At 34.7% G+C, this 22234-nt stretch overlaps 1 protein-coding gene across 1 annotated transcript in view; it reads left to right on the top strand.

Moving 5' to 3' along the window:
- LOC111048397 (polycomb protein suz12-B) overlaps positions 1–21073 on the top strand; it is a 106068-nt gene extending 84995 nt beyond the window's left edge. Inside the window, exons 13-17 of the mRNA XM_039429507.1 lie at positions 3892–4107; positions 9200–9318; positions 11038–11095; positions 13705–14046; positions 20369–21073. Of these exons, the coding sequence (XP_039285441.1) occupies positions 3892–4107; positions 9200–9318; positions 11038–11095; positions 13705–14046; positions 20369–21073 (1440 nt within the window). The remainder of the gene's footprint in view (positions 1–3891; positions 4108–9199; positions 9319–11037; positions 11096–13704; positions 14047–20368) is intronic.
- Positions 21074–22234: the final 1161 nt, after the last annotated feature.

Here is a 22234-nt window from a genome sequence, read left to right as displayed (position 1 = left end):
GCCTGATCTCAGATTGTAGAGCACAAAAATACGCCCAGAGGGATTTTGAATTATACATCTAAATGGTAACAATCGGAAGATATTGTTGATCAAAAACTAAAATTCATAAAAATTGATTTTTTTCTACAAATTTCACTCATTTTTGAAAAGTCATAACTCAGTACTAATTGGAGATATAGAATTCCGAATGATCTCATTTTATTCAGAATTTTATAATCTAAAAAAATGCGAGAGCAAATTTTTCCGTCCGATTACGATATTTGGCAGAAATAGCTGAAAACTGGAAAATGAGCCGAAAATTCAAGGTTTTTGGGTCATTCTGTATCTAGCACAAGGAAATTTTGCATGAAGAAATTGGTTCTGGAATTCTCTTATGTACCCAAATAATATATAAGAAAATCAGAACCACAATATAAATTGCAAGCACACCCCCTTTTTTATGTCTATATTGACTGGACACTACTGTGTCCTTTACAAGAACCAGGACTTTTTCCCTACACAAACATCCCATTCTTCACCTGATTGCTTGTCGCTTGGCAGTCTCTTCAGACTGATTAGTCCTCGTGACCTACGTGAGTTCCACTCCTGGCCTTCTTTGAAGGTCCTACCGCTGAGGAAGGGGTGGCCAAGTTGCCTCTAGGGTGTTCGGCCACCCTTGACTCAGCCTCTTGACCCACATTTGTGCCTGGAGCTTCACCCATCTCTGATCTCTTGTGTTTTTTTCTTTTTGCCCCTCCGAAACTTCACAGGGTCAAAAGCCTCACTCTCCCAAGAAGTTTTGCCTAAATGGCCGCCCTTCTTTAAGCAGTGTTAAGGTTTGGTCTCTCCACCCACAAACTCGTACGATGTTCGACTCAAAGTTCCCCCAACCCACAGGGGGCTGATCAATATCCATATTGTACCATATTCTAATATAATGCATTTGAAGAACTCAGAGGTCGTTGCAATAAAATGATCCATCTCTCTATTTATGACCTCGTTTACAAATACTTAATCTGAGGAAAGGCACTACCACAATTAATTATGATAATACTTTACTTCTAAATGATAGTGTTAATGACCTGGCCCTTGTTAGATGACGATCTGAAATAGAATGATTACGATTGTGATTTAGGTGCTGCAAGACTCATGGCAGGCGCAGCGTCACCATTTGGCTGCTAGAGGGCTCGAATCGGCCGCCTGCGTCCGCCGCAGCTGCAACCGCAACCGCAGCCGACAACAGGCGCCGCCTGAAGGTGGCCGGCGGCAACGCACGCAACATGTCGCCCAAGCCCGAGCGGCAAGCCTCAGCCAAAGCCGACAATGTCTCCAAGAAGCGCACTTGCGAACAGGTTGGTAGCTTTTCACCTATACAGTTGTGTCATTCACGTTATTAATAAGTCATAGAAATGGTAGGAAATTTAGGGCGGTAGGAAGTATGGAAATTGGATATAGAAGTATGGAATTGGTCACGAAATAATAGAAAATTTGAAATGATAATTGCCACGTTTCTTTTTACACCGCCTTCCATAGTAGATGGCTGTTGAGGGGCGTTTACATTGGTCAAGTTCACTTGACTTGACGTTTTGTATTAAATGAATTAATGTTAGTTCTATTTTGCTAACTTCAAGTCAAGTTTACAAGACCAGACTTGAATCTACTTTACCAATGTAGAGCCTTCTCCATGTTGTGTAGATGTTACATGTACGACTTTTGGATTCAACGTAAATTTGGAAGGTACAGTCCAACCTACAAATCCAAAAATGAGATAAAAATAGTTGTCAGTCAATGTGAATATATAAAAAATAAAATAAAAAAGTATGATGTAAAATAAAACAATTTATTAAGAAGAAAACCTTGAGATTAATTAGATTTTTCACGTCATAAATAATTCACAATAAATTTTCATAATAATTGAGATTAAATATTCTGGTAGTAGTCCATTCCATTGTGATATAATGCAAAGCCTCCGCAACTAATGACTGACAAGGATAACAAACTAATGTTGATCTGGTGCTGACCTTATAACATGAATCTCACTATAGTAAATTGTATGTGTACGAGTACAACAGATCTCATCCGTTTCATCCCAAGTCTTATAAAACTTTGTTTCCCAAACTTCTATTTTTGCGACCCCCCCCCCCTTTCAATGTTTATTCATTTCGGGACCCATTAACACATCTCTCCCACATTTGAACAATTGAACAACAGCTCAGTAATATAAATAGAAAATCTTATAATCATGAAGTAATTTGTGGGCATTTCAAACTTCTCACAAAAACCTTTTTCGGACGTAATTTTATGAAGATTAAAGGTTCGAACCCACTAGAACGTATCAGACACGGACCGTGTCAGACCATGCCAGGCACGTAAAATAACAACTATGCCCACTACACCGGATCACAGCGGTCTATGCCAGTACATTACGCGTATGGTACGCGTATGATACGCGTATGATACGCGTATGATACGCGTATGATCCGGTCAGAAGTTGTTGGGAACGCGTCAGTTAGCACGAGAATGTAGCGGTGAACTGGTTACCACGCGGTGCATACGCGGTTACAAATTTTGATCCTTGAGGTGTCCTTGAGCGCGCCTCTCCACTAAGAAATACTGAAATGAAGTGCATCTAACGGGTGATTCTCATAGAACATAATCTCATGAACTTATGTCATTGAGCGAATTATCAATGTGACGGCAATGTAGTTGGTGATAATGGTTGAAGCGGAAAATTAGGTGTTTTTCACAATACAAGGAGCATTGTTGTCAGCTGTACCTGGAAATCTATATGAGATAGAGCGCTCTGCCTGATCTCAGATTGTAGAGCACAAAAATACACCCACAGGGATTTGAATTATACATCTAAATGGTAACAATCGGAAGATATTGTTGATCAAAAACTAAAATTCATAAAAATTGATTTTTTTTCTACAAATTTCACTCATTTTTGAAAAGTCATAACTCAGTACTAATTGGAGATATAGAATTCCGAATGATCTCATTTTATTCAGAATTTTATAATCTAAAAAAATGCGAGAGCAATTTTTCCGTCCGATTACGATATTTGGCAGAAATAGCTGAAAACTGGAAAATGAGCCGAAAATTCAAGGTTTTTGGGTCATTCTATATCTAGCACAAGAAAATTTTGCATGAAGAAATTGGTTCTGGATTCTCTTATGTACCCAAATAAATATTAAGAAAATCAGAACCACAATATAAATTGCAAGCACACCCCCTTTTTTATGTCTATATTGACTGGACACTACTGTGTCCTTTACAAGAACCAGGACTTTTTCCCTACACAAACATCCCATTCTTCACCTGATTGCTTGTCGCTTGGCATCTCTTCAGACTGATTAGTCCTCGTGACCTACGTGAGTTCCACTCCTGGCCTTCTTTGAAGGTCCTACCGCTGAGGAAGGGGTGGCCAAGTTGCCTCTAGGGTGTTCGGCCACCCTTGACTCAGCCTCTTGACCCACATTTGTGCCTGGAGCTTCACCCATCTCTGATGTCTTGTGTTTTTTTTTTTTGCCCCTCCGAACTTCACAGGGTCAAAAGCCTCACTCTCCCAAGAAGTTTTGCCTAAATGGCCGCCCTTCTTTAAGCAGTGGTAAGGTTTGGTCTCTCCACCCACAAACTCGTACGATGTTCGACTCGAAGTTCCCCCAACCCACAGGGGGCTGATCAATATCCATATTGTACCATATTCTAATATAATGCATTTGAAGAACTCAGAGGTCGTTGCAATAAAATGATCCATCTCTCTATTTATGACCTCGTTTACAAATACTTAATCTGAGGAAAGGCACTACCACAATTAATTATGATAATACTTACTTCTAATGATAGTGTTAATGACCTGGCCCTTGTTAGATGACGATCTGAAATAGAATGATTACGATTGTGATTTAGGTGCTGCAAGACTCATGGCAGGCGCAGCGTCACCATTGGCTGCTAGAGGGCTCGAATCGGCCGCCTGCGTCCGCCGCAGCTGCAACCGCAACCGCAGCCGACAACAGGCGCCGCCTGAAGGTGGCCGGCGGCAACGCACGCAACATGTCGCCCAAGCCCGAGCGGCAAGCCTCAGCCAAAGCCGACAATGTCTCCAAGAAGCGCACTTGCGAACAGGTTGGTAGCTTTTCACCTATACAGTTGTGTCATTCACGTTATTAATAAGTCATAGAAATGGTAGTAAATTTAGGGCGATAGGAAGTATGGAAATTGGATATAGAAGTATGGAATTGGTCACGAAATAATAGAAAATTTGAAATGATAATTGCCACGTTTCTTTTTACACCGCCTTCCATAGTAGATGGCTGTTGAGGGGCGTTTACATTGGTCAAGTTTACTTGACTTGACGTTTTGTATTAAATGAATTAATGTTAGTTCTATTTTGCTAACTTCAAGTCAAGTTTACAAGACCAGACTTGAATCTACTTTACCAATGTAGAGCCTTCTCCATGTTGTGTAGATGTTACATGTACGACTTTTGGATTCAACGTAAATTTGGAAGGTACAGTCCAACCTACAAATCCAAAAATGAGATAAAAATAGTTGTCAGTCAATGTTGAATATATAAAAAATAAAATAAAAAAGTATGATGTAAAATAAAACAATTTATTAAGAAGAAAACCTTGAGATTAATTAGATTTTTCACGTCATAAATAATTCACAATAAATTTTCATAATAATTGAGATTAAATATTCTGGTAGTAGTCCATTCCATTGTGATATAATGCATAGCCTCCGCAACTAATGACTGACAAGGATAACAAACTAATGTTGATCTGGTGCTGACCTTATAACATGAATGTCACTATAGTAAATTGTATATGTACGAGTACAACAGATCTCATCCGTTTCATCCCAAGTCTTATAAAACTGTGTTTCCCAAACTTCTATTTTTGGCGACCCCCCCCCTTTCAATGTTTATTCATTTTCGGGACCCATTAACACATCTCTCCCACATTTGAACAATTGAACAACAGCTCAGTAATATAAATAGAAAATCTTATAATCATGAAGTAATTTGTGGGCATTTCAAACTTCTCACAAAAACCTTTTTCGGACGTAATTTTATGAAGATTAAGGGCTGGTTTCCGAGCTCGGGATTTAGCTGGAGTCAAAAAATTGGCTTTCCGAGTCAGGGCGTTAACGTAGTCGAGGACTTAACTAGACTCTGGAGTTTAGAGATCACGTTAGAGTCTATAGTTTATAATTTATGAGTGAAGGACTTATAAGTCCAGACTTATAGTCTTGAATTAGATTCTCATCTCCTTCCGAGTCTCAACTCAATACTCATATTTTTGATCCAAAATTACTGACGAGGGTTATTTTATAACGTGAAATTGAATCTTTATGTTTCATTTGAAAAGGTTAGGTTTTGCTTAGAAATACAGTAGCAATATGCTATAATTATTATTATTATTATTATTATTAGGCATTATTCGATAAATTTCTATAATAGACACGGAGAACAAAAACAAAAACGTTAAAAGCGCTTGCACATTACAATGCAACGCATTTCTATCGGCACGTATTTATCAGCTTTCTCCCATTGCTAATATTACAACAACAAAATATTGGGAATTCCCCTCAAGTTTACTGCTTGAAGTCCTGGACTCAAAATAGGTCTAGGACTTGAAAATCCTGGAGTTTAGAAGATGAATCCCTGACTGAAAGACGATTTAGATCCGAGGGTTTATTTTAGTCCTGGGCTCTGTAAGTCCAGATCCCGAGCTCGGAAACCGGGCCTAAAACATTCAACTGAACGTGTCTCTGCCAAATTTCAATGTTTTGTGTATCTGATGATAAATTAGTCTGTTCGGTACACCTTTTTATTTTATTATTTTTTTTTTTTTTTTAATTGGATAATCTTTTCCAATATAATTGTTAAGATCGTTATAAGAGTGAGAAAAAGTGGCAACTAAAATTTTTAAGTGGTCTAATAAGCGATTTATGGGTTGTTTGGGTTGAAGTGCTAAACTCCGTTTTCTTTCCAGATCATGAACGGTTTCGAATTTTCCATTGGAGGTTTTTTTTAATACATTCAGTATATCATTGGCTTTGTTCTAATATGCGTTTTTTCGCGATTAATGCCAAAAGAAACAAGTTATCGAATTTACAAAAATTCTTCTTGTTTATGAACGATATGGGGATGTTAATGTTTTAGTTTGGAAAGATACATTTTTTGAATCTTCAAGAGAAGTTCTAATAATATAGTCGAAACCGTTTATGAACTGGAAAGGAAACGTAATCTGGAAAGTTAGCACTTCAACAACCCATAACTCCCTTATTAGACTACTTAAAAATTTCAGTTGCCACTTTTTCTCACTCTTATAATGATCTCAACAATTATTGTATTGGAAAAGATTATCCAATTTAAATAATAAAAAAGTGTACCGAACAGCCTTGATGTAGTTTGCTTCTTTATAAATATTATACGGTTTTCTATCACATTTATCTAGATAATAAACTCAATAATATAAAATGGAAATGTAGAATTCGAGAAAAACGAAAAATACCGATTGCAATGTTTTCAAAATGATAGTTTGTAAAAACCTTCTAAAAATGAAACTGAACTTCAATGAAGTCTTTACTGGAAACTCAATGAATTCCAATTTATTTTCTAGAGTCACTCCGCGACGTGATCAAATGCGATTGGATTGCAACCCACCGGTTTCGAACCTCTGCTTAAAAAAAATAGAATAAAAGACTTGAAAATTTTTATTAAAGAATAAAACTGATATATTTGATGGTCTATGATGGCAATAATAAATTGAATTAAGAATTACAACGAACCTTACACACTGCGGCTGCTCAACATTATTCAAATCAAATCAAATATTTATCGAATATTTAATATTCTTTTTCGCCCCACTTGGATGTAATGAAAACTTGGTGGTTTTCGTGCATCATATGGAGGCCGAAAGTGATTGTTTTCTGACCAGGCCGGTAAAATTTTTACGGCCCTAGGGCTGTAAAATAACCTTGAAGTCAGCTGATTCTGATTTGATGTGAACGTGTTTACAAAATAGTTTATGAAACGGAATCAGTTTATGCTTCTAGAATTGAATAAAGTATTTTGCAATAAGATTCTATCATTTTATTTGGATGAATGAAATACAAATAAGATACCTATATTATAAACTATTCAAATTCGATTTTCAGAGTAGGATAGAACTTCTAACCTAAACTTCCACATTCGACGACAACAAGCATTGTTAACGTTGACATTCATATTGGCCAAATTTCAAGTGTGCTAAAACAGCTGATCAAAAAACTTTTTATTATTTGTGTTTATTATTCAAGAATCAAAATATTTATAATAATATCATCTTATTGTCACTTGAAAGAATAAAAAAGTATAAACTCAACATCCCACATTAAAACATAATTGAACATAATCTTTTAGGTTATTTAGACAAATCAGAATGAAAAATTAAAATACTTGGACAATTTCCTGATTTTCAGATTACCTCAGATTTGCTAGAGCTATGACTTTCAGTTTTGCTTTCGGAAGTGGCTAATAAACAATTATTCTCATATTTAAATATTGTTTTATTTTTATGTGTGGCGAAAAATAGCGTTCGCACCACGGGCAAAAATGTGTTTCCGGCTCTCAATCTTTTCTAGTCCTCGGCCTACGGCCTCGGACTTGAAAACCGATTTCGAGCCGGAAAAGTGTCATTTTCGGCCCTAGGTGCAAAATATACTATTACGTTTGTATCTTATTTTTCAATACTGTACTAATCAAGTCAAATCTAATGTTTATTTCTTTAAAATATACAACAAAAATGAATATTCAATTATACAGTAAATATACAGGGTGAGTGAAATGTCCGAGAACGGCTTAATATCTCATAAACAAAGGTAATTTGACGGTAGGTGTGATTGGGGATCCTACTCAAATTGAAAATACTACTTTACTATGACTTAAAAAATCTGATCTGCCATTTTGAATGTAACTTTATATATTTTTTTTAAATAGGAAGGTTGTCATACGATAAGTGATTTAATTATATGATTTTAATGTCACTTGAAAGAATAAAAAGTATAAACTCAAAATCCCACATTAAAACATAATTGAACATAATCTTTTAGGTTATTTAGACAAATCAGAATGAAAAATTAAAATACTTGGACAATTTCCTGATTTTCAGATTACCTCAGATTTGCTAGAGCTATGACTTTCAGTTTTGCTTTCGGAAGTGGCTAATAAACAATTATTCTCATATTTAAATATTGTTTTATTTTTATGTGTGGCGAAAAATAGCGTTCGCACCACGGGCAAAAATGTGTTTCCGGCTCTCAATCTTTTCTAGTCCTCGGCCTACGGCCTCGGACTTGAAAACCGATTTCGAGCCGGAAAAGTGTCATTTTCGGCCCTAGGTGCGAAATATACTATTACGTTTGTATCTTATTTTTCAATACTGTACTAATCAAGTCAAATCTAATGTTTATTTCTTTAAAATATACAACAAAAATGAATATTCAATTATACAGTAAATATACAGGGTGAGTGAAATGTCCGAGAACGGCTTAATATCTCATAAACAAAGGTAATTTGACGGTAGGTGTGATTGGGGATCCTACTAAAATTGAAAATACTACTTTACTATGACTTAGAAAATCTGGTCTGCCATTTTGAATGTAACTTTATATATTTTTTTTTAGATAGGAAGGTTGTCATACGATAAGTGATTTAATTATATGATTTTAATACGGAATTTCAAGACAAATGAATGGCGAAAATCGCACATTGATATCTCAAACTGTTACGAATATATTTCTTTCTTTTCCGATTCCGATTTTGGTATTGAATATACAAGGTGTATAATAAAGTGAATATCTTCGTAACGGTTTGAGATATCGATGTGCGGTTTACGCCATTTCTGTCTTGAAATTCCGTATCGAAATCATGTATCGCACGACAACCTTCCTATTTAAAAAAATATATATGAAGTTACATTCAAAATGGCGGTTCTAAGATGGCGGACCAGATTTTTAAAGTCATAGTACAGTAGTTTTTTCAATTTTAGTAGGATCTCCAATCATACCCACTGTCAAATTACCTTTGTGTATGAGATATTAAGCCGTTTTCAGACATTTCACCCACTCTGTATAGGGTGTCTACTTGAAATACAGTATAAATATACATATTACCATTGTTATTCATTATTATATTATAGCTGTTATTATTGTAATATTGAAATGTTAGGTGCGAGTGCCCATAGTGCAGATGGGCAAGAAAGTGGGCTGCCCGACCGCTGCGGTCGCAATCAGTGGCGGCGGCGACAAGCGCAAATCGGTGTCTTCCGCGGCGACCCCGACCAAAAAGTTTTTTAACCAGATCACTCCCGTGTTATCGGATGGGCACGTTAAACTGTCGGTCCCGGCTGAATTATGACAGTCGTAAGGCCCATTGACGGCTTAAATTATATATTCAGGTGGTGGGACCTTCCCGCAAGGGACCTCCCACCAACAAAAGCCATACGAATTATAATAATAATAATAATAAATTTTGACTTTATTTCTGCGTGAAAAAAAATACAGAACATGTGAAAATTAAAAGTGATAGAAAACTAAGCATGCAGTATTATCATTCTGCTCCACTATAGAAATACAATGAGAAAAAAAAAACAAAACAAAGAAGCAAAAAAAACAAAAAACAATACAGTTAATTGCTTACTCTACTAGAGCTACACTGCGAACGAAAAATACATCAAAAAGACTACTCTACTAGAGATACAATAAAATAACAGTGGACAGCAATTCAAGATAGAGATTCACAAGTTACAAAGATTATAATACATATACAACATGCAGAAATAAGTCATTACTGTATGCAAATGACCTTAAGAGAAAGGTCACGTCCGCATACAGGAGCACCGGACAAAACAAGCGTTGAATTAAACTGTTAGCTCCATGAAAAATAGAAACCAAATACACATACACATATATATATATATATATATATATATATCTGCGCATATATATGTCTCCATAGTAACAGCTTAGATAGATTTATATGGAAATCATTAGATATAATTATCGTATGAGCGTGATATTATGTACATCATTTTTGTAATAGTCCTAGTCCATGTGTATATTATATAATGTTGTTTTGCAAGAGGACAGTGTTCTGTACATACAATGTGCACGAAAGTTAGATACATTAGGCAGTGACAGAGTACATGGCTTCCAATCCTTCTGTGCTAATTGAAAGAAGCCATTTTTTCAGATGCAATTTCATTTTTATTATTTTATTGTGGCAGTTGAAAAGGGTTTTCATTGAGGAAGGTAACTGATTGAAAAATTTTGGTGCTAGAAAAAGAAAGGTTTTTTTAAATAAAGTGCTGTTTGGCCTGACACCCCGGACAAACAACCCATCAGCCTGCCTTGTACGATAAGGGCCAGTAACTGAATCACAATAATCAATAGTTACGCCATCATTACCGCTCACTAAATAGAAAATTGACAAGACTTTATGCACATACAAATGTCTTATGGGGAGGATACCAAGTCTACAGAAAAGGGGGAATGTATGATCGTGGCGACCCACTCCTGCTACAATCCTTATGAGTGATTTTTGGAGTTTGATTATAGGACTCATAATTGAATAGTAGGTGCCACCCCAACAGCTCAAACCATAATTAATTCTAGAGTGAGCAAATGAATGGTAGACATCTTTTAAAGCTTTAAGATTACAAAGACCCTTTAATTGGTACATAGTTCTCAGGTAGAAATGCAATGACTTTTTCAAGTACGAGATGTGGGCTTTCCATGACACATTTTGGTCAAGGAAAACACCCAAATATTTGACTGTATTCTCACCTTTAACAATTGGGCAATTACAATGATCAGAATTACAAATGCACGTATGCAGTTGAATGGGCTCCGCAAAACTTAGACTGCCCATAAGACTGAACAAAATGTAATTGGTTTTCTGAACATTCATTGAGAGCTTATTGCAGGTGAACTATAATGTCAATTTATTGAGATCATGTTGTATATCCAACCGAAGATGATCTAATGTGTTTGAATATGCCAGGGCAGTGTCATCAGCAAAAGCTGTTATCTGACCTTTGAATTTACCCCTGAACAAGTCATTGATGTAAACCAAGAATAAGATGGGTCCAAGGACAGAGCCCTGTGGCACTCCATAGTGGATTTCCATCAGATTACTAGTTACCTTTTCAATTCTAACAGCTTGCTTTCTACCCTGCAAAAATGATCTCAGCCACTCCAACGCCACCCCCCTAATGCCCGCCCTCCACAACTTATGAAGCAGTAATCTGTGGTTAACTGTGTCAAATGCCTTACTGATATCAATAAAAAGGCCCGCAGCCCTGCCCCCACATCCCCTATTCAGACCAAGATAAATAGTTTTTAGAAAAGTTTTGCAATGCATACTCTGTATTGAGGTTCTGTCTAAAACCAAATTGTTGTTTTGAGAAGAAATTGTGAGAGTCCAAAAAATGCAATAATCTTTTTTTAATCAGCTTTTCAAAAACTTTTGATAGAGTAGGTAAGAGAGAGATTGGGCGATAGTTACTTTTTGAGAACCGATCTCCCTTTTTGAAAATTGGTATGACAGTAGCAATCTTTAAGATGTCTGGAAATTGACCTGAAGCTATAGATAAGTTGAACAGATGAAGTAATATTTTAGAGAAATATGGGAGATTATCTTTTAGTATTCTGGCTGTAATTATGTCGATTCCTGAGCTCTTATTTATTGAAAGATTTTTTATAATTTTACAAAGTTCGGCCTCACTTACAGGAGCCATGAAAATACTCTTAGTACAATGTTCACTCTTAAATTCATCGGAGTACTGCTTGATCAAATCATCTGATATTGGAGGACAAGACTGCGAAAGCCTTTCAGGCACCTGAATAAAGTATTCATTGAAGATGCCTGCTACTGTTTTACTATCAGTTATAACACTACCTTCTTCATTCAAATGAAGTTCATGGTTGACCTTACTATCCCCGGGCAGAAAGGAGTGAAGAACTTCCCATTTTTTGGGATTCTTATCATATTGATTCAGTTTGTTTGAATAATAGTTATATTTAGCCTCCTTCACCCATCGTTTTACATTATTTTTCATATACAAAAATTTATTTTTAATTAAGACATTATTCGGATCTCTTTTATGTTTTTTATAGAGTTTATCTCTAACAGCAACACTATTAGTTAAACCAGGACTCATCCAAGGTTTTATCAGCTTGAGATTGGTGTTGTATTTAATGCGCTTAGTAGCCTTTTTCAACATACTACCAACCAATTCGTAAAATTTGTTGAATGCCTCATTTGTATCATCCAGCTCATAGACACTTTGCCAGGACTGCTGCCTCAACATTTCACTTAGCAAATTATAGTTAATTTTATCAGCTTCCGATACCTGTATATTTTGTTTGCCTCCACTAATCGGCAATACACCCGCTATGGCTCGGTGATCTGTAATAAAGTTTTCAATCACGGCAACTCTGTCAATGATAAGATGAGTGGAGCGATAGGAAAAATGATCAATGCAGGTTGAGGAGAGGCCGCTAACCCTAGTGTTAACGTCTATAAGCTGCTCTAGACCATGACTATTTAAGCACTCTAAATATTCGTCAGCGATAGCATCATTCAAAGTAACATCCAGATTAAAATCGCCAATGCAAACAAAATTCTTAGCATTTATACATCAAGTGCAGAACTGAAATTGGATATAAAAGATCGACGATCACCAGAATGTAACCTATAAATACCCAGAAGTGTAAAGCTGAAATTCCGATAAATACAATTTAGCATTAATGCATCACAATTCGCAATAACGCACCTCTGCACCACAGCATACATAGATTTATGCACATAGCAAACAATTCCACTAGCTCTTGACAGAGGATCGAACGATGAAAAACTTTCATACTGATCAATTTGGTAAAACATAACATCACTATCATTATTCAACCATGCCTCACTTAGCATAATTATGTGAGGCTTTTTGATCAAGCCATTGAGATATAACAAGAATGCATCGAAATTGGAATTGCAACTACGGATATTCTGATGATAAATGATAAGGCCAGTAGATGTTGAAAAGTAAGCATTAACCTCAGCAACATCACTCAGCAATTCAGCAACCGTCATGAAGGAGGTAATCAGTTACATGAGCATACATTCTTATCACACATAAAGTATGATTGACAGATCAAAACGGCCGGCAGAAGGAAGGGTTGCTCGGTATGACAAAAGCTATAACGGGGGAAAAATTTACATAATGGAAGTGCAAACACTACTAATACGAAGAGCGTACAATTAATGGATTGATCTAAATTTGTGTATCTATCAAATTGATTATTAAATAAATAATTTACTTTTATCGATGTGCGGTTTACGCCATTTCTGTCTTGAAATTCCGTATCGAAATCATGTATCGCACGACAACCTTCCTATTTAAAAAAATATATATGAAGTTACATTCAAAATGGCGGTTCTAAGATGGCGGACCAGATTTTTAAAGTCATAGTACAGTAGTTTTTTCAATTTTAGTAGGATCTCCAATCATACCCACTGTCAAATTACCTTTGTGTATGAGATATTAGGCCGTTTTCAGACATTTCACCCACTCTGTATAGGGTGTCTACTTGAAATACAGTATAAATATACATATTACCATTGTTATTTATATTCATTATTATATTATAGCTGTTATTATTGTAATATTGAAATGTTAGGTGCGAGTGCCCATAGTGCAGATGGGCAAGAAAGTGGGCTGCCCGACCGCTGCGGTCGCAATCAGTGGCGGCGGCGACAAGCGCAAATCGGTGTCTTCCGCGGCGACCCCGACCAAAAAGAAATCGCTGTTAAATGGCGATGTAGTGTCGCCACGCGCCACACAAAACGGCCCCGCAAGCAACGGCGGAAGCACAGGACGCGTCCAGACGCCGCTCATCGGTAAAGACGCTCCCGCCGCGTCGACGTCGGGCGTCCAACTGCGCCGTAAGTCGTCGGCATCCGAATCGGCGGGCGTCGCGAATGCGATTCAGCAGCGTCGCAAATCGTACGCCGGCCGCACAGTCACTGCCAATGCCAACCAAGACTCTTCCTCCTCTTCAAGCCGCACCTCCATTAGCTAGTCCTAGACTCTATTTATATGTATCCTTTTTCAACAAAAGACTAGAGATTGTCAAACCATATATTTATTAAAAAGTGAGATACCGGTTTCAATTGTTACACCATTATCAATCTCTGGTTGATCACAATATTATATATTATGTTGATTTCCAAACTAGACCTCTGACTGGATCACGGTATTAGTTTAAAGAGATTGATAATGGTGTAACTACCATTTAATAGCTTTGTGGTTTGAAAATATCTAGTTTTTTTATTAAACCTATGTGTACTAATCACAGTCGTATTTATTATGTTTTTTCCAAACTAGACCACTAATATTAGTAGATCTCGGTATTATTTTGCCTTATACCACATGAATAACTGAGACAATTCGTATAAAGCTACACAAAGTCGTGTGTATTGTTTTCAAACCTTAACTTTGAATTTTATGACATTAATTTATTCGAATTAAGTTGACCAGCGGAAATCACACTGCTTAATATCTTATTCGTATTCATCTATTTCCAAGCTAACGTGTTTTATTTGAGTTTATTGAACTTGACATTATTATGTTTTATCAATTCAAGCTCAAATCAAAAACAGCTTATTCAACTTGATTAGAAGTGATGAAATTATTAATAATTGGTATAAATGCACCTATTCATAGACTCAATTTCTATGTAATTAGCGGGATTAATTGAATCGTTTTCCAATTATTTATATCATCGTTTCTTCGCCACAGTAATTGTTGGTGTTAATGTTTTTGTGTTTTTTTAATGAAGCCAGAGTTTATCGAATTTGGCATTATTCAGTCTTATTGAGTTGACCGGAATTTATATAGTTTGATATCACAATCGTATTCATTGTTTTCGAAGCATAGTGAAATGCAAATTTGGCATTATTTTAGCTTGTCTTTATTAGTGGATATTCCTCGATTCTTAGCTACACTTTGTGTGTTCACCACAGTCGAGAATTTAATTCAATTTGACATTATATTGTCTAATTTGCCTTGTATAGTGGAATAAAGGGTTTTGAAATTATTGACAATTTATAGTATATTTTGTGCTCAAATCATTGACTGATGTTTGTTTCCACACCTGAAGTTTATATTTATAGTCCGGTTTTTGTAGCTTTGCCTATCGGCGGAGGGCCACTAGACTACAATACTACCCAAACAAAAACATAGAACATTTTTGAAAATGTATCTTTCCATAAGCAACAGATGCTCTTTTGTATCTTCTCAAAAGCAACGTGTTGCACCCGAAAAGATAGACAAAGAGTATACAAAGAGCTTCTTGGAACTACGTCCTTTTAGCACAATCAGAGACAAATGAATAAACAATAAGAGATAAACTAGATACAATTAAACAGTATGGCAACTGCTCTATGGCACAACACATTCGTTCAACATTCTCTTTTCTTTGTTGGTGATACGTTGCAACTCTCACATTCATAAAGAATCTCTGTGTGTAGGGAGCTTCCTTCAAAGAAGCTCTGTAGGGAGCTTCCTCCATCTAGGGTCTCTGAGGGCAGATGTTTTTGCCAAGCCGTGAATATAACCCCGCGAAACATACCTTGCCCATATGCTATTTCAAAGTCACGGAGATAAAGCTACGGGATGCGTACTGTAACTACAGGACTATATTATACAGTAGTATATCCTTCCTTTTGAGAAACAAGGTTTGAAGAGTCTGTAACCTATGTTTTTTCATTGGTAGATAGAATGCAAAGTTGTATAAATATCCTGAACAATTAAAAATGCATATAATTACATTGTGACCCTCTTTGTCAGATTGACAATCCCTCAGGGCTTAATTGCTCACATTATCATTTTTAATCGTTACTTGTTTGGATTTTCCGATCTCCAAAGCTTCCCTCATCTTCCATATTCAACGCTCCATTTCCTTATCACTTACAAAATACTTATAGTAGTAAATTATGTAGTTCAATTTGTTTACACACGATATATAATTGAACAGATTAATGCTAATCACATAGGGGTATCATGAAAAACAATGATTTACAATATTAACTTGAAAAAAGTAATTATTTTGTGGATCCTACAATTTGAACTTTTTCTAGAATTTGTTACTAGGGCTGGACAGACAGTGAGAAAACTATATTAATTTTAATCAAATATAGTTTTCTCACTGTCTGTCCAGCCCTAGTAACAAATTCTAGAAAAAAGTTCAAATTGTAGGATCCACAAAATAATTACTTTTTTCAAGTTAATGTTGTAAATCATTGTTTTTCATATATTTGATTAAATCAAATATAGCTTTCTCACTGTCTGTCCAGCCCTAGTAACAAATTCTAGAAAAAGTTCAAATTGTAGGATCCACAAAATATTTACTTTTTTCAAGTTAATATTGTAAATCATTGTTTTTCATGATACCCCTATGCAATTAGCATTAATCTGTTCAGTGGAATATTTTTCCACATTCAAAAAACCAATTGTAGATTCAATGCTGTTGTTTTTTTATAATGAAAGAAAAGCACATAGTTTTTGTTTTCTACAAGATAGTTTCATTTGCACAAAACTTGATCATCAATGTTTTGTGCAAACTATATTTTGACAAAATAAAAAAGTATTGTGTTTTTATTTGAAAGTTTTAAAGTAGAGCTTATCAATGTAATGCTATTTTCAAGCAACTTGGTGTTTATGCATGAACAGCACATTTTGACTTGAATCAGTTCATTTGTATAGTAATAACCATTTATATTCCATTAAGTAATGTACAGTTTTTAATTTTAGATGCTACACTAATCAGCCTTGTTAGTTTCAATACTATCTTATATTTCGACATATCTGTGTTTTCAGTCCAAATGAATTTCGATTTAGTTGTTAGAATGTATTTGAATGATAGTTGTATGTTTGTAAATTATTTAAAATGACAAAAGTGGCATTTACTCTCTCTCTCACCATCGAAACCTCTAATATTGATCGATATTTTTTATTATTGTGTGAAATACACCATTCTCAAACCGATTGAGCTTGCTTTTTACAATATTATTAAGTGCACTTAAAACACTAGGTAGATTTATAATTATACTATCATGTTCAATATTGAAGGATTTGAATTGTACAATCTGTAAATGACTTTCAATATAACTGCAAGATCAACCAAATCTAACTTATTACAAACAAGCTCAGGGGATTAGCAAAAATAGTGTTTTCCAAGGTGTGAAAATATTTTTTTGAATGAGTTCACTACTGTACTGAAACCGAATGAAAGTTGATTGCAATTCAATAATATAATAAAAAGTAATTCTCTTCTATTAAAACATTTGTTTTATAATCACTGCCAGATTTGTAGGATTACCTACAGTTATTTATTATTAGGTTTTGGGAATTTCATCCTTGTTTTCAATTGAAACCAATGTTTCAATGTAAAGATTTTTTATTCTTTCGTTTTTTGGAAATTTGAATAGGTGTCTATCCTACCATGAATACACAAAATATTAATAACAAAAAACTTTTTCCTCCACCTACTGTCTAAAGTACTTACTTTACTCCCTGAAACCTAATACTAAAGTGTCACTTTTTCGCTCTCGGTAGTAAAAAACAGAAAAACTCCCTAGGGAGTAAAAGTGACTCCATTTAAATAACATGGGGAGCATCTCTATTTTGAAACTTACATTGTAATAGGTTAGAAGGTCTAAGCTCAGATGAGAAAGCATAATAGAGGTGTCTGTCATTGAGTCAACTGAATTCAATACCACAACCAGAAATTTGATCAACTCATGAAATATATGTTTGTATGATAATTATTATATTCTTAATATTAGTAGACGATAAAAATTTATACAATTTTTAAAATATTTTATTCTATTCAAAATACCATTCAACAAATATTTTTGATCTGCAATTCAAATCTGAACCGCGTGATCTGTAGTCAGCCATTTTTGGTAGCTGCTCAGCTGCCAAGTTGTTACAACTTTTGCCGATAGATAGCGCAATCGGCAGTGCCAATCAGACGAACGGTTTTTAGGTTTTAGATTTAGGTTGTTAGGAATCATTGTCACCAATACGTAAGTTATTAGAATGATTTTATTTGCAGTTTCTATAAAAAAATGTAGATGGAGGAAAAATGTTGTGTACATCACGAGCGAAAAATACTTTTTCTCCCTCAGGAAAATTGCTGCCCTCGGCTTCGCCTTGGGCTTCAAACTTTTTCCCACAGGGAGAAAAAGTCGTACTTTTCACTCTAGATATACAAATAACTATTTAAAATTGAAAAATAGCAATTATATTGTTTATTTTAATGAAGAATTTATTTTAAAAAATTAATGAATTTTTGCTGTTGTTTTGAGTAAAAATGGACCGAGTAAAAAAAGTGAAATCATAACCCTATTTTGGATATTTTAAATTTTATCAAAATTTAAAAAAGAAATAGTAAAAATGTACCCCCAGTTTTTCTCTCCAGATGTGTACTCTCTTGTAAAAAATGATATTATAAAAATTGAAATATTACCTTAGCTTTGATGAAGCTCTCAACTCAATAAGTAGTTGAATAAATTTATGATTGCCTGAATCACATGAGAATGCTATCTGACTCTTCACTTTACCAGAGTTTTTGATAATTTGGAAACTATTCGCAATAATAATAATAATAATCCATTTCATTCAGTTCCAAACTTTCAGGTGTAGTGAGATCTAGGTACTTTATATTATAGTCAGCTACAAAGCAGACAACTCTATCATTTCTTACCTCCACACTGTTGCCAAATTGTACTCTTTGAAGAAATATAATTAACGGTCAGAATATTTTGTCTCAATTATAAAAATCCATTATTAAATCATGAAAAGATGTATTTTGTTGATTAATAGAAAAGGACTCTGGCGTCCTATCATTTACACTGACTTTATAACGTGAACATATCACGTTATGTTCAAACATAAAATCTTATCATTTTGAACCGTGTATTTTATTTTTATATAACGTTTTTGTAAAAGTTTTTCCCACTGCGAATTGTGGGACTAAAATAAAAAATGTTTGCCGTTATCGAGGTTTCAAATTCGTAATAAATTGGTGTGTGGTCTGCAGCGTAAGTTTAATGGTTACACTTGAATGATGAACTTGAATCCGTGATAACGGTTAAACATACATTTATTTCATTCCCAAAATTCAATTACTGTGACTTTTCGAAGATTCTGTATTAACTGATTCATTATTTATAAATATTCTGTTACATCATGAAATTACGATTACAGGTTGAAATGTTTATCATAGGCTATACTAAATTTCTGTATTGAAATTTCCTATACTAAATTTTACATTACTTGATATCGATCTTATTTCATTACCGACAGTTTTTATTCACAATTCTTGTAAAATAGATTGGTATATAATTACATTGAATTGCAGGGAGAAATCTTATTGAGACATTGCAGTTCAATTTTTAACCAAAAAAAAAAATTGTTCAATTTATGTTATTTAATTTGTATTAAAATTATTGTGAATGTTTATTCTGTTTTCAATTTTATTCCTAGTTCAATTCCATGTTGAATTTCCTAGTTCGAGTACTCAATTTTACCGTATGATATTTTGAGTCCAATTTATGAATATTTTGCATAATATCACGTTTATGTAGGCCTAATGTTTAGCTCTACTCCCGAGAAGTACAGTAGTAAGTAGGCTACGTTTATTAACGTTTTAGGCTAGTTTCACACACATTCGGTTCGTTTCGTTTTTGGCAAATTGCGATAAGTGTGAAACGGTGATTCGGTTTCAATTTGGTTCCGAATAGCAACCGCAGCCCCGGACGCCCCCTCAAGACGAATACGTTTCATCATATTTGAATTCTTTGCTAGGAAACCGAAAATAAAAACAAAGTCTTTTACACATGCTCGCTTTTTTTTGTTTATTTTAACCTGATATTGTGATTATCTGTTCAAAAATCTTCCATGTCGAAATCATTTTATGATCAATTTATTTATGTTAGTTCACTGGAGCATTATTTTTTTTCAATGAATAGTTTGCTAAAAGAAATATGAAGATAAATTAAAACTCTTTTAAAGAATTTTTATTATTTTTATTTTCCACGAAAATTGCATGATTTTATTAATGGAGAGAAGAGATGAACGTTATGTACCATGTGTCAAAATTGAAACAAATTTTTCAGTTCAATAACCTTCAGTTCAATGACCTTAATTTCTAAAAAAATCAGGTGTGGACCTGTGTAGAGTGCTTGAAGAAACATCGTTTGAGCCGATCGACTTCCGAAGATACGCCCCTAAATTTATCCGGTACGGTAAATGATGAAACTCCTCTTACATTACAGATTGTCGAATCACTTCTCGCGAAATACACCAAGGAAATAAAGGACACTATAAACAACGTTGAGCTAGAGCTAGGTAAATCTATTGAACTCTGTCATCAGGAAATCAGTAATTTGTCAGATCAGTTAAAGAAACAATCTAATATTGTGAAGGAACAGGGGGAAGAATTGGAGCGGTTGAAGTCGGAGAACGTGAATCTAAAAAAATCGTTGTGTATCCTGGAGAGTCATGTGGATGACGTCGACCAGTATGGACATCGAAATACACTGGAGATTTTCGGAATACCGGAATTTGAGGGTGAAAATGTAAAAAATATCATCTGTTCACTCGGAAGTGCATTATCTGTTCCAATTTGTGAAGAACGCATGGACGTGTGTCATCGAACGAAAGGAAACTCGGATGGTAAATCAAATATCGTGGTAAAGTTCACACATCGAGACGATTTACATAGAATTCTGGATGCCAAGAAGACGAAAAAGGACCTATCTGTAAGGCACCTGGGTATGGCTTCTGACAATAAAATCTTCATCAACTTATCCCTCACTCGAAAAAGAAGAATTCTACTGTCCAAGAGCAAGGCCTACAAGCGCAGTCATCCTGATATCAAGTATGTGTGGGCGGATCGAGCTGGCCGCATCAAGATAATGAAGGTGAGCGGTGAGACCAGAGTGATACAGTGTGAGTCTGACTTGGACGATAATAATTAATAACTATTTCGTTTTTTTTCTCAAGGCCTCTTACACATTTTTAAAGTAAATGAACTGTTCAACTGCTTTTTTTATAAGACTTCAAATTATTATTTGTTTCTTATTAATCCATAGAGTTAATAGAAAATATGAACAGAGTCACATTTATTTTATAGTACCGTATATCATTGAAAGATTTTAAATAAATGAGTTCAGCTAGGTATTGGCTAATGCTAGTTCCACTTAAATCATGGAATACGGAAAATAGGTCTTAATAAGTAATGCCGGTGAGTGTAGGGCAAAGGAAAAAAGGAAAAACTTTTCCTGTTATCTATTAGCGACTAAAAAAATTTTTTTTCTCGTTTTAAATTTAAATTATAATTTCATTTTTTTTTCTTTTCTTTTTCGTACTGATTGTTACTGATCAGGTTATTTTTATGTCAAGGATAGAGGATTTGTATGCGTTACTGGATGATTATAATGGAGAGACAAATGAGATAGAGGATTACCTGAATTATTCAATTGAAACTCATTCTACTTTTTCCAATTTCTTTAATTTGTTTGCATCTAATATCAGAAGCTTGAATAGAAACCACAATGAACTTTGCTACATACTTGATAACATGAAAACAAAATTTAATGTTCTTATCTTATCAGAAACTTGGATAACGCAAGAAATGCCTTTTAGCTGTAGCATGGATGGCTACAAAGCAATAAATAAACCTGGTTCCTTGAATAAATGTGATGGAATTTGTATTTATGTTAGAGAAGATATCTCATTTCAAGTCATTGATTGTAAAATAGATGAATCAAATTGTTTAGGTCTGGATTTAAAAATAGATAACACGTTGTTACGTATAGTTGGAATTTATAGATCACCTAATAGTAACGTAAATGATTTCTTAATTAGCTTGGAAGAGTTTGTGAAAAATATTCCTCACTGCATAGATGTATGTATAGCAGGAGATATAAACATAGACATTAATAAAGAAAATAAATTTGTTCAAGACTATTTGAGTATATTAAATGGTAACGGATTTGAGATGATCATAAATGGTAGTACCAGGGGACAGAGTTGTTTGGATCACATATTTTTTAAAAGAGTTAACAATAAATTTCGACGTAATATTGGTAATATACTTAAGACTACAATTACAGATCATTTCTCTGTTTCAATTCATT

This window comes from Nilaparvata lugens, chromosome 5 (genome assembly GCF_014356525.2).
Source record: "Nilaparvata lugens isolate BPH chromosome 5, ASM1435652v1, whole genome shotgun sequence".
NCBI classification, from domain to species: Eukaryota; Metazoa; Arthropoda; class Insecta; order Hemiptera; family Delphacidae; genus Nilaparvata; species Nilaparvata lugens.
Note: the sequence above shows the minus strand (reverse complement) of the source record. Positions and strands in the feature narration are given on the sequence as shown.